The sequence below is a fragment of the Carassius auratus genome, chromosome 22, assembly GCF_003368295.1.
Source record: "Carassius auratus strain Wakin chromosome 22, ASM336829v1, whole genome shotgun sequence".
NCBI lineage: Eukaryota > Metazoa > Chordata > Actinopteri > Cypriniformes > Cyprinidae > Carassius > Carassius auratus.
The window spans coordinates 16,506,431-16,519,898 of NC_039264.1; the positions used below are offsets into that span (position 1 = coordinate 16,506,431).

The window sequence follows — 13,468 nt, forward strand, 5'->3', positions numbered from 1 at the left end:
CGCACATGAACATTTTTGATAAAACTACCTCCAAATGTATTAAATGTATCTCTTTATGTGCTTGGATGTCTTCATGTGGCATAGTGGAATAGATATAATGTTTACTGTGTTATCCCTGACTGTCTGTATAATTGTAAAAACCCGACTGTTACGAATCTCGACGGCAAATTACAAAAAGATGCATTGTTTCAGAAGTACAATCTTTCTGAGGAAAAAGTGTTTTTCACAATTCATTGGTTCATATGGAAAGATAGGTGTAAACCTACCTTTCCATAAAAACAAAGGAAAACCCTTGTTCTTGGCATTCTGCCAGAGAAAGAGGGGGTTCTCATTTTCACGTTCAGACTTCTCAAGAAGTCTCTCCGTTTATTCTTCTTTACTTTTCGTTTCATCTTAGTATTTCTTTATTGTCATCTGATATTTGACTTTGTTCAATTGTCTTCATGAGCCAAACAAACTTAAGTCTAATCATCTTTTGGCAAAGTTTACATTCGCGTTAACTATCGAGCATGTCATCATCTGCTCCTGAAAGAACAACGCAGAAGCTGCACCAACGGACAATTTGAACTCAGCTACACACAAGAGCCAGATCAAAACAAGTACTTTCTTATATCGCAACTTAAAATTGCTGTTTAAGGTTGTCTAGGCTATTCCATTTTTGTGAAATTATCCAATTATTATTGGGGTCTCTTGCAAAGTTAACTGTTTGAAAATTGTCACTCTGAGATCTGCCTTCACTCTTTCTCTCTCTCGTTTCTCTCCCTCCTCTATCTCATTACTATTCTCTTTCGATTATCTTGTTTAAATTGTACTGTTTGTTTTGCTATATATTCATATTTACTCTGTGTGAATTAGTTATGTACTCTTTAGTCTGCTTTTATTAAAAACAATAATTTGCTTGAATTGAACTGTTTTATTGCTCATTGAGATCGAAGTCCCTGAATTGTGTGATCTAAGCTACAAGCTTTGTTTTCTAGGAATTAATTTCAGTAATCTAAATAGTACAGACACAGAAAATATAGTTTTTTTCCTGATCAGAAGATTAATATTTCTTGTAGTTTGTAAGAAGGGTATTTTTATAGATTTTTGATTAGAAAGTTTAGCATCCAGTTCGCGGGACGAACAGATTGTCTAGATAACTTAAATTAATTTTAGTAAAGATTACCTTTAAATGATTAAATATTCCCTCTTTGGGTAATTTAATATTTATAAGCAATAAGCACATCATGTTTTTTTTATTTTTGATATTATATAATTCATGTATAAGTTGCATTTTATTACATTTTGAAAGAATAACGGCTGGCTTAATAATGTTATAATGTACCAACAGGATATATTTAATTCCCTTCACTTTACAACAAATCCTTTAAATTTAACAAATATATCAGTACAAAACAAGAATTAAAAATATATAATTCTGATGGATAAATATAATTGCAGTATATAATAATAGCCTATAGGCTTAACTATAAACAAACGAAAATAATAATAATTTAAAGCTAAGCATAAGGTAAGGTTGGGCTCTCTCACTCGGGAGAAATCCGTTTCCATATTCGCGATGTTGCCCATTTGAAGCTTAACTATTATTCGTGAGGTAAAATAGGCTTTGTATTTCACGCGTGCACTCATAGGCAACCCTTCTTGGAAAAGGGGAGTGCTGCTTAACTACCACGAGAACTGCCCAAATAGCCCCTCATGTTGAGGGAAGCGATGCTTGAAGTGTATAAACAAAAACACACTGGCTGAATGGAGCCCAAGGAACCAAGATCTAATCACCTCAAGAAAGGGAATGAAGTAGAGCACGTAACCCTTACCATACAGGATTTCAGAAAGTCTTGCGTGCACACTTACATTTTAGAAAGTGCGCAAAATGTTCACGTGCACACTGGAATCCATGGAATTCCCTGCAGTGCTGTGCCAGGCCTGATGATCAAGGATGCTCCGGCAGAAACCTTTTATCTCAGCCGCCTAATACCAGAACATGAAGCTGGATGGCTGGTGCTAAGGAGTGTTTAGTAAATACTGTAACTGAGCACTGCAAAGGAAACTCACCAGCAATTTAATACACATAAGTATATACAGAAAGGGTTACATACTCACCCACCCTCCTGCGCTGGAGCCCCGCTCAAGGGGCACCTCCTTTTAGTCTGGATCATCAGTAAGGGGGTTGATATGAACATAGAACAGGCCAAAAACATTATAGTTCCAGTATAGGAGACTGTTATGTGAGAGGTTTGCCACCTAACCTCGATCAGGTGGAGAACTGGTAGTTACAAGGGAATTAGGAAGAGGAGGATAAAAGCAGAAGTTATAAATCCCCAAAGGGAATGAGTAGATACCTAGGTATCACTCTGATTCAGACAAGAACGCTGCCTCGTCTGGATCACACCCCTTAGGTTCTGCTTACCTCCTTGTGACCCACGATTCCTCTTTCCCCTGCCCGCAGGTGGGGGAGGAGCGCGAGTTGCGACACTAGCCTTCTGTGCCCATCTTTGATCCACAGATCAAGACTGGCCAGGACCCCTATGTTGTTCGGGCTCAGACCTGGACATTCGTGGAATGAAGGATCTGAAAGCAGCAGAGCGTGCATTCGTCTCCCTGAACTTCTCGATCACCATCTTAACGGAAATACAGAAAAGTTCAGAAGGAGAAACCTTGCAAGAAGATGGATGCAAGAAGAAAACTGCCTCTTTCATTTCTTTTTGATCTCTGTATGGAGATCAGGCAGAAATGTAAGGCTCACCTGAGCTGGAGGGCTATGTTCAGAAAGATAATGCTCATTGAGGCGGCCTCACGGCATCACCTTGTTAGCGCACTTTCATGGCGAGTCCAACTTTGCTGTGGCACGATACATAACCTCCAACAGCTTTAGAGGATTGCGAAAGCTCAGCCTCAGCTTCTTCACCATCCTCAAATATCTCCTGCTTTTCCTCGGTAAAACCCAGCAGAGCACTAACCTCTGTATCAGAAAGTGTTAAAGATATAACATCATCCTCCCGAGGCTCTCTCTCGTCTGCCGCCGACAAGCGCAAAAGGGAAAGTCCCTCTCTAAACCACTGAGAAAGATCCACCTGTAATTCCCATGAGCTCATTCTCCTCCGTGCCTCAGCAGCGGCAGTTCCTGAACCGTGGGAAGCAGATGGCAGCCTTTTTTCCTTTTTTTTCCCGGAAAGAGAGATGAACGAGAGTGGAGCTTTTTCTTTGGAAAAACGCTCACAATGCACGCAGATTGCCTCCTCAAAGACATTGCGTGCGTGTTCTTCATCCAAACAAATGAGGCAAAGATAGTGTGTGTCATCAGGTGTCAAATAATGCCGACACGGATGAACACATTGTCTAAACGCTTGCTAGTAGTCGCCATGATAGACAGAGAAAGATCGCTCTTACCAGTTCTTTAAGATGCATGCTTCAAACAGAACAGTCAGTGAAGACGAAGAAGTGAATGACGTGTTCTCCCGGAGCCTGTTTATAGTCGCGCCAGTAGTGATAGAAAATCCCTGATACAGACCAGAGCTTTACCCATGGTTGCGAACTCGTGGCGTTTCTGCAGCAGACCAGCTGACAAATCCGAATAGAATCACGCTCTGAGCCATTGTGAGGGGAACCGTCGGCCACTAAGCCACCTCTAAAATCCTTTACAGGGTCTTTAACTGTCTTAGATTACCTCCCAGGAGATTATAGTGAAAGTATTGAAGAAACCCAGGTATTAATGCTTGGGGCAGGACCAGTTGAAACTTGTCACCACTATTCCTCACAAGTACTCGGCGGTATAACACTGCCTCATGATCCTCGAAGGTTATTTGTTCGTTTTGTCCCTTCCTAATTCTCTTCTCTGCCTGTAGGTTTGAGATGGATGTGTCATTATTTTGGATTGAGATATTTCTTCTAATGTGTTTGGGATGTCAGATGAACTCTTTGACTTTATCACCAAGCAGTAGGCCTGTTCTGCCTTTACAGAGTCAGAGGTCCGGGACAAGGCGTCTGTTAGGTAAAACTTCCTATGATGGACTTGGAAGTGGGATTGTTGTAGCCTTGGAGTCCAGAGGGTAAAGCGAGATGAGGTTTTAGGGCTATTGAAAGCCAAAACAAGAGCAGCATGGTCAGTGTAGATGTTACATGTACTTCCCTCCAGATAATGTTTCCATTTTTCTACCACTGCCAGACACTCTTTTTCATAGGTTGACTAGTTTACCTTGGCCCCTCATAGTTTTCTAGAAGCATATGCAATGGCCTTTTAACACTCAAGTATTTTATGTGTCAGTCTTTGCTGGATCGACCTCAACTCCTTTTGCTGAGATGATTTGTCCAATGAATGTCAACTGTTGTTTGAAGTAGTGACATTTATTGTAAGATTTGCCTGGGTGAGTCTCTGTAGTATGATATGTAGATGTTAAATGTTTGTATAATGTTTTTGAGTAGATGATGATGTTATTTATGTATACAAAAGAGATTTCTCCCTTCAATCCTGCCAGGACCCTCTCCAACAGCCTCTGGAGTGTAGCAGTGGCATTCCCATATGGCATAGATCGGAATTGGATAAGCCCTTTGGTATTGATGAAAGCAGTTTTCTCCTTGCTATTTTCCTACATCTCAGTAGAATTTTAAGTAAATTTTTCAATAATTTAATTGCACATTTTAAAGTTCCAGTTTATATAGCTATTATTATTATTACAAAAACAATTAATATAAATGTAATTTACAATGTACAACTTTTTTCCATGGTATGGTATACACAACATATACTGTGTACCAAACTCACAAACGCCCTGCAATTCTCTCATGAACCACCAGGGGTTCGTGAACCCCACTTTGTGAAAACCTGATGTAGAGAAACTGAGCAAACATTGCAGCTGATTTTGACAGTTAACTGGAAACTACTGATATGGCTTATCTAAAACCAGAAAGTACCGTGCAGAACCAGAAACTTGTATTTACTATATTTCCGATAGGATGTGAAGGCAGCATTACTCTAATAAAATCTTCAAGCTTTTCAAACTGCACACCCTAAAATACTGAAAGTATATTTTTACAGGTAAGAACTTTACTTCCATCTCTCTGTAACATTAAATAGCTTTTTGTTTCTGTGATTTGTTTTAAGAATAAATTATTGTTAATTTTGAGATTAACTACTCTAACTATTATTAGTTTTAAGGGAAAACTATTATTGCGACAAAATTTGTTCTGGTTTTGAATTTTTAAGCAAACTATCAGATGCGCATATGGAAGAACAGGAATGAACTTGAAGAGCTTAAATAATTGTTTTAAGGCATTTCAGTATTTGAAATTAATTAGTTATGGTACTTTATGCCTGGTATATACTGTTAGTAAAAAAAATCCAGTCTGATTGCAATATTAGCACCGTTAGATTAGAATCAATAGTACTATGTATTTCTGGGTCTTGAACAGATTCTATCCCCTTATGCAGGGTCTTCAAATAGTTCACTCTTCTCTCACTGCTACATTTAACACACACAGTCTTTGAAGAATAACAGTAGAATAATGTCTTCTCATCTATAGGCATAATTAGGTGTATTATATTGAATTAAGATTTCTGAAAATCTTCTACATAATCAGTATGCCAAAATCCATGGTTACTACACTTTTACTACAATGAAACCATGGTTAATTTTTGTGAGGGATGACACATGGAACCATTTAACAGATTCACTCGTGTCATTTTTTATACTCATGTTTGTCATTTCTGAAACTGTGTACATGTACGTTTGGTCCTCTTGGATGAAAAATTAAAATTGTGAATGAATTATGTAGATTAACCAAGCAAAGGGCGTTCCAGTTAACTGGAAATTACTGATATGGCTTATCTTAAGCCAGAAAGTACCGTGAAGAACCATAAACTTGTATTTACTATATTTCCGATAGGATGTGAAGGCAGCATTACTCTAATAAAATCTTCAAACTGCTTCCAACTTTCTGGCTACTCTCTGGTTTCTACATCCAACATCAAAGTTTGTTCTGACAAACTTTTTTTTCTTCTTCTTCTAGCAACATTTGGAAATTTACAGCACATAGTTTACAGAAATTCACTGCAAGTTTCAAAATAGTTTAAGGAAGATTGAATATTAATATTGGGAAAAACTTTTACCCATTGCTATTTATATTTAAATACATTTACATCTCATTTTAATTTAATAATTAAATAAATATATTTATTTTACAATAAATGAAAATCAATCTACTTTTGATCTCTGTGATTCTGTTGACTTTGTGTTTATGATTGTTGCTCAGTGTCGACAGAACAACTATTTCACATTGGTTTAATATTCAACTTTTTTGTTCAAAACAGGTCTTCCATTACTCCTCCTGGGACCAAGAAATTCAGGTAATTAGAATCATATGTTGGCAGTTACATTATTAAATTACATTATTAATATAAGTATTATGTCTCTTAATTCTGAGTGTTCATTAATATTTAATTTGTCATTCAGAACATGGAAAATCAAGACCCTGCTGTTGTTAATGCAATAAAGGAATCGGGCGAGTCCACTCCGGAAAAGGCTACAGCAAAAGCTAAAATAAAATTTGACCAGTTTATGAACGTCTCGCTTAATATCGCTGTGACTGGAAAGGCAGGATCAGGAAAATCCTCCTTTGTAAATGCACTTAAAGGTCTACAGGATGACGATGATGGAGAAGCACCTACTGGACCCACAGAAACTACAATGGTGCCCACCATGTATGAACATCCTGGAATGCCAAATGTGAAGATCTGGGACCTGCCTGGAATAGGAAGCCAAAACTTCAAAGTAAAAAAATACCTTAAAGACGTCAATTTTAACACCTATGATTTCTTCATTGTCCTTAACTCAGAGAGGTTCATGGAGAATGACATCATGCTGGCTAAAGAAATAAGAAAACGGAAGAAAAGCTTTTACTTTGTTCGTTCCAAGATTGACAATGACATGTTTTCAGAGAAAAAGAAAAAAGGATTTGATGAGCAGAAGGTTCTTTCCATAATAAGAGAGGATTGTCAGAAAAACCTGAAAGAACTGGGAGACCCCAAAGTTTTCTTGATATCGTCTTGTGATTTGGAGAAATATGATTTTGAATCACTTCAAAACACTCTCGAAGATGAGCTTCCAGGATACAAGAAGTATGCTCTTCTACAAACCTGGCCAGTGTGTTCTGCTGCATCTCTTGAGAAAAAGATCAATATGTTTAAAGGGATGATCTGGGCTGCATCTTTTGCCTCTGCTGCTGTAGCAGTCGTCCCTCTGCCTGGCCTATCAGCAGCATGTGATACAGGCATGGTCGTGCTTTTCATCACAAGGTGCTACTATGCATTTGGTTTGGATGATAGATCACTGACATGGCTTTCCGAAAAAGTTAACAAGCCTCACCTGAAAGATCTGGCCAAATCTAAATTGGTTACTGCAATCCGAGAAAAAGCACTGATCAGATTGCAAGCGTCTGCTGCGCTCGCTACCATTTCTACTGTTGAATATTTGTTGAGTCTTCTTCCAGTTGTAGGCAGTGTTGCTGCTGCAGGAATATCCTTCGCTACCACTCAGTACCTCTTGAGAGAAGGAGTAAATGATCTGGCAAATACGGCTCGAGTAATCAGAAAAGAAGCTGGGATTGCTTTTGTTCATTGATCTGTCCAGTAGAGCATGTAAGCTTTTTCTGCCTCTGAGTAAATGAGATGATGTATATTAAGATAATGTGCTGATACTGAGTTCAGCAAAAAATAAAACTGTCTTCATAATATTAAAATAATCTATGCTTATGTCCAAGCAAACTATTTACTGGAATATATGATCACTTTTAATTTGTAACTGCGCTTTTTAAATGTTATCCATTGCTATATTTTCCTATTGGTTTTATTGATTCTTTCAATCTCATTTACAATCATGTCTTTCATACATTATTAAAAATACTTTCAATTGGATTTTCTGTGGTAAATGCCAATAAGACTTAACTTTTAAATGTAACCTTTCATTTTCATTGATGAAATCTGGATTTTTTTACAATATCACATATAACCGTGTATAACGTCTCGTACATAATAAAATACAAAAAGTGTTTTGTGTATCGGCTGTTTTGTGATAACTATTTGTATACACAGTTTAACTATAATCCCAATATTTATTTAATTGTATTTGTAAATGTGAATTCACTTCTTAAATATACTAAAAGTATTGACTGATAAATTACTGATGGTACAAATATACTTACTACCCTCACCGGCCACTTTATTACGTACACCTGTTAAAGGGGTAGTTCACCCAAAAATGATTATTGTTATTATTATTATTATTTTCTTTTCTTTTTCTAAAGAAATGCATATATGTAGTGTGAAGTCTGATATTTCAGAAAATATGGGTCAATTATTTCACTGTTTTTTTTTGTTTGTTTGTTTGTTTTACTGAACTGTATCATAAATGTGTCCTATGGTATGACATTGCAAAAAAAAAAAAATCTCTTACCAATACATAAATAGCATCCCAGCCGGCACATGACCGAGCTCCACTGTTGAAATATGGTTGCAATATGGTAGTAGCATTTGGACCAATCAGACACACAACTATTCGTTGTAATTAACAAATAATATCTCATGCTCCCTCATCTAACCAAAGGGTCTATGGACCCTTCCCCCAAAATCTAATAACAATGGTTTATGGCAAAGCAATTCTTTAATCACGTTTCTCAAAAACAGACACATAATGCCCATAAAAAGGGACTCTTCTCGAATAAGTTCATAAGAAAACATCTCTTTGAATGAACACACATATTCTTCAGGTCATTGTGTATATTACTGCTGTTCTTGTACATTGTCTATTGAATTTGACTGTTTTATGTATGCTTATGATAGAACCACTGGACCCACTTTATATTAAGTGGCCTTAACTACTTTGTACTTACATTTTAATTAATAATTTAGTACAATGTACTTATTGTGTACATACATGTTTTTACATTGTACTTATATTTAAAAAAAACATGTAATTACATCTGTATTTAATTTCTGTAATTACATTTATAATTACACTGTTGACCCATACTTTACACCTTAACCCCCCCTTAAACTTACCCATACCTCCAACCCTCTCCCTAACCTTACCCCATCCCACCTCAATAGCAGCAAAAGTGTTTTACAATACAATATGAACACGATAAGTACATTGTACTTATTTTTTTATGTAAGTACATAATAGTTAAGGCCACCTAATATAAAGTGGGACCGAACCACTCGATTTTGTAATCTTACCTATACGTAATCTTACCATGTTTAGTATCTATGAATTCATCTTCCGATGATCTTAACGATAGTGTATATAATATGTTTATATAAATGCAATATATTAGTGTTCTAAGAACCTTCATTCTCTGGTTTTCCTGATGGTAGCATCCATCAAATCTTATTTGCCTTTTCCCCTGTATGAGTGATTGTTGTTACGATCGGAACCCAGGGAAACACAGGAGACGAGAGATCCAAACGCAGTGTGGTTTATTTAAAGGGTAATCCAAAGAAATCAATCCAAACAAACAACAGGAATAGGAACTGGAACATGAAACTCGGAAGACGAGGAAACTCGGAAGACAAGGAAACTGGGTGACGGAAAGAAAGGACTCCATAAAGACAAACAGAAAAAGACCGGTAAATATAGGCAGGGTAATGACTATCAAGTGAAGACACCTGAGTGCAATTAACAGGAGTGCAATTACTGTGATAAAGGGACAAGGCTTTGTGGGAATTGTATTGCCTACGGTGAGGTGCCTATGGGGAAGTGAGACCACTAGTGGAGACTCAGGGAAACAGAGACCAGACAGCGTGACAATTGTATGTATGTTGGTTTGTTTGTTAGACTAGTTTGCATTAGAGTTTAGTTAATAAAACTCTAGTGCACAAATTACATGAGTTTCTGATTCTTGTATACAGTTGTTGAAAGATACGATGGTGAAACAGTGTCACGCTATCAACGTTGATTCAATTTGCTAAATCAACACCATATTCTGTTAATATAAAGTCTTCAGAATGATCTTAATTCACCCATGTTGAAGGTAAAATGGTGAAACAACGTTGCGATTTCAACAGTGGAACAATGTCACAATATAAACGTTAATCCACTTTGCAAAATTGAAACATAAGTTGAATCAATGCTGAAATGCCGGATGAGATGAGAGAGATTATCTTCATTGTTAGACACTTATTTTCATATAATGCTACTTAGTTAAAATGATAATTACCATCATTTTTCCCCATGATTTGTTGGATAATTTCAAGAGAAACTTTGCTGTCAACCATTTAAAACTTCTGGAAATTATACCATTTTAAATTGAGTGATATTTGTATCTCCCTTATTGCAACGCTTAACCATTTTATATTAAATTATTTGAGATATTTTTAGATAAAATCAAATCTGTGGTTCTTTAATGTGTGTCAGACTATAGGACAGAAATGGTTATTAAATTATTTCTATTTCATTTTGAACACGTCAAAGGAGATAGAAAGTTTCATTTTGATGCAATCAATATCAACATGTTTTTCAAACAAAACAAAAAAAATAATTTATCAACACAATTCAGTCACTGGATATTTTCTGTAACACCAAAGGACGTCTCAAATGACCTTGCTATTCCGAGCTAACCTGTCATTAACATTAAGCAAGACACATTGCATAATTTTCCAATATGTAGTTTAATGTAATTTTTAATTAAAAAAAAAATAAAAAATTAGGGGTGTCACACCAAAGGACATCAAAACGTAACACTTTTGTAGTGGTTCCGAAAAAGTAAAAAATGTGAACAATTCTTAGACAAAAATTTACCATCTGCAGATGTCATAGGTTTGACAGGGGGCTTCAGGAACATGACCATGAATGGAGTCCTTCAACTAATTAAAGTTTTCTCTGGAATTGGCCAATTTAAAATCAGGATATGGTGTCCCACCAGGGCACATGGTTTTCAGAGACAAAATGTATCAATTTCCTATGCGTTCAAAAATGCAATTAGCTATGTTTCCATCCAAAGTTGCGAATTTATTTAAAAAGAAGATTACGTCAATATGACTACAAAAGAAAGAACGCGGCTAATAGTTCTGGTGACAACGACCAAAAAATGCTCTGACGAGCTAACAGGTTCACAAAAATCTGTCCGCTAGATGGAATCAAAGATTGCTGACCTACGTATAGGAAAAATGTCTTGATATGGAGAGAAGAATAAGGAGTTGCAACATTTGGATAATAAATGTGGCAGAGACACATTTACCCCGGGCTCATGTACCCCTGCATCTGAGTCTAAACTTCCTAAGGAACTAAATGACATTCTAAATGACAGATCGCATCACAGAACTCTAGATAAATCTAACTGCAGAACTGCAGAACACTTACGTCACAGCAGTCAAAATTTATCTTACCAGGCATATAAAAGTAAAAGACCATCAGTAGCGTATATCTTAATTTATAATGAAAATAATGTCTCATTGTAATCACAATGACTCGCATGCCGCTTTAGTTGAAGTGAATATACAGCGATCTGCCACACCACATTAAAGAGCGTGAAAAATATCTAGGTTACGTATGTAACCCTTGCTCCCTGACAAGACTGACTAATGGGGTCCTGCCCAATAGCTCAATCACCTTCAAGTGGTAACAAAACGAGCCAATGGTACACAGTGTACCTTGGTCTGTGGGATTTGCATCTCGAGCTCCGCACCGCTGTGCGGGCATATAAGGAGCAGCGCAAGCAACTTGCATTCAAGTCTTCGCTGAGGAGCCGAGCCCAGTGACCCGGCCGTTCAGCATAACAGCGATGTGGCAAAGGAACGTAACATCTCCATTCCCTCCTTCAGGGAACGAGGGTTACATACGTAACCTAGACGTTCCCTTTCAGTTGGTCACATTCAACATTATGACAGAAAGAGACTGACGAATGGGGTCCCTTATAAAACACCACATGGCTGTCTTCCAATGACCCGTGTGAGTGATAGCACCCTGTCGTGAGGCCAACACGAGTAAGGGTCTATACCTGAGACAGAATGCACTGGGTAGCATATTCCTGTAGTGCAGATAGAACCACTGTGAGGTCCAAAGAGGGAACTTGATGAGGGCGAGGCGGATTGAGCCTCCTGGCCTCTCTCAGGGACCTGATGACCAGATCATCTCAGAGGCTGTTTTAAACCAGAAGAGGCTTTCACTTGAAAACCCCAAACTATTTGGAGAAGGATGAGAGATTTGCAAAACTGGGACAGGCAACGCAGCAACCGGAGTCCCATCAAAGGATTCACCCAAATCCAGCCTGCTGTTAGCTTCAGGCCAGTAAGCAAGCCCAAACAGAACCATGGAACCAAACCTCTCACTCACTGGGTGGGGAGAAAAAAACCGGGCTGCCCAATGATGTTTACACAGATGGAACGTCAACGAATGCGAAGGTTAGTAAAACGAAATCACTTGCTAACTAGAAAAAAAATCATGTAACATTAACATATTTATGCTGGGTACACCAAAATATTTTTTACATCTCTTAAGATTTTCAAAATGTGAATGACCAAGGATAAAAAAACCTAGATTTAACCGCTTTGCTCCTATAGTGTGTGGTGTGCCATGATATGACAAAGACAGCACACCACACACGAACAGATTTTCAACCAGAGTCTCGACACAAAATCTCGCGAGACTTCAGAATAAGCATTGCGGACGATATGCAGGAAGAAATTTCAATGATAGTCTTTGTAATGATTTTCACAGAAAGTTCACGGAAAAAAAAGAAAAGGGTTTGGGTGAAGTCGTGGAGATGGCGGGGGGATGTCCCCGGTTACAGAGTGAGCTAGAGGTGAGCAATGGTCACAAAATCACACAGATATGTTTTTTTTAATAATGGTTGTTCTCAAAAATTTATAATTATGACATTACATAATTATACATAATTATACTTCGCTCGCTTTGAGCAACAAAATAGCACCACTGCACAGAAGACTCCACCTCCTCCCTGTGACCAGGTGATGACGCTGACCCCAGACAGTGTGAGAAGATCCTTCATCAGGATCAATGCACGCAAAGCTCCGGGTCCTGACAACATCCCTGGGCGTGTACTGAGAGACTGTGCAGCAGAACTCACTGATGTCTTCACAGACATTTTCAACATCTCACTGAGTCAGGCAGTTGTTCCCACATGTTTCAAAATTACCATCATTCCAGTTCCGAAGAAGCCATCTCCATCCTGCTTCAATGATTACCGTCCTGTTGCACTTACCCCCATCCTCATGAAGTGCTTTGAATTGCTAGTCCCCCCCCCTCCCTGGACCCCTTCCATGTTTGCTGAGCCCCCTCCTCTTCACTCTGCTGACCCACGACTGCACACCATCACAAAGCTCCAACCTCTTCATTAAGTTTGTGGATGACATGACTGTGGTGGGTCTCATTAGCAACAAAGATGAGACAAACTACAGGAGCGAGGTGACTGTGGAGAGAGTGAGAAGCACCAAGTTCCTGGTTGTGCACATCACAGAGGA

General features: G+C 38.0%; 1 protein-coding gene across 2 annotated transcripts; it reads left to right on the top strand.

The window, feature by feature from the left end:
- Nucleotides 1-4,881: 4,881 nt before the first annotated feature.
- Nucleotides 4,882-7,706, top strand: LOC113039829 (interferon-inducible GTPase 5-like). 2 transcript variants are annotated; one of them, XM_026197934.1, is made up of 3 exons: nt 4,882-5,032; nt 6,305-6,340; nt 6,447-7,706. In XM_026197934.1, exon 3 carries the CDS (start codon nt 6,450-6,452, stop codon nt 7,611-7,613), a length of 1,164 nt encoding a protein of 387 aa, XP_026053719.1. In that variant the 5' UTR covers nt 4,882-5,032; nt 6,305-6,340; nt 6,447-6,449; the 3' UTR covers nt 7,614-7,706. The 2 variants fall into 2 exon arrangements, with proteins under 2 accessions (XP_026053719.1, XP_026053716.1); XM_026197931.1 differs by lacking the exon at nt 4,882-5,032 and adding an exon at nt 5,799-5,966.
- Nucleotides 7,707-13,468: the final 5,762 nt, after the last annotated feature.

Coding starts and splice junctions, on each gene's coding strand:
- LOC113039829 (XM_026197931.1), top strand. CDS start 5,814: ATGGCTTATCTTAAGCCAGAAAGTACCGTGAAGAACCATAAACTTGTA. Junction 5,967..6,304: donor TTTCTACATCCAACATCAAA/GTTTGTTCTGAC, acceptor TGTTCAAAACAG/GTCTTCCATTACTCCTCCTG. Junction 6,341..6,446: donor CCTGGGACCAAGAAATTCAG/GTAATTAGAATC, acceptor TTTGTCATTCAG/AACATGGAAAATCAAGACCC.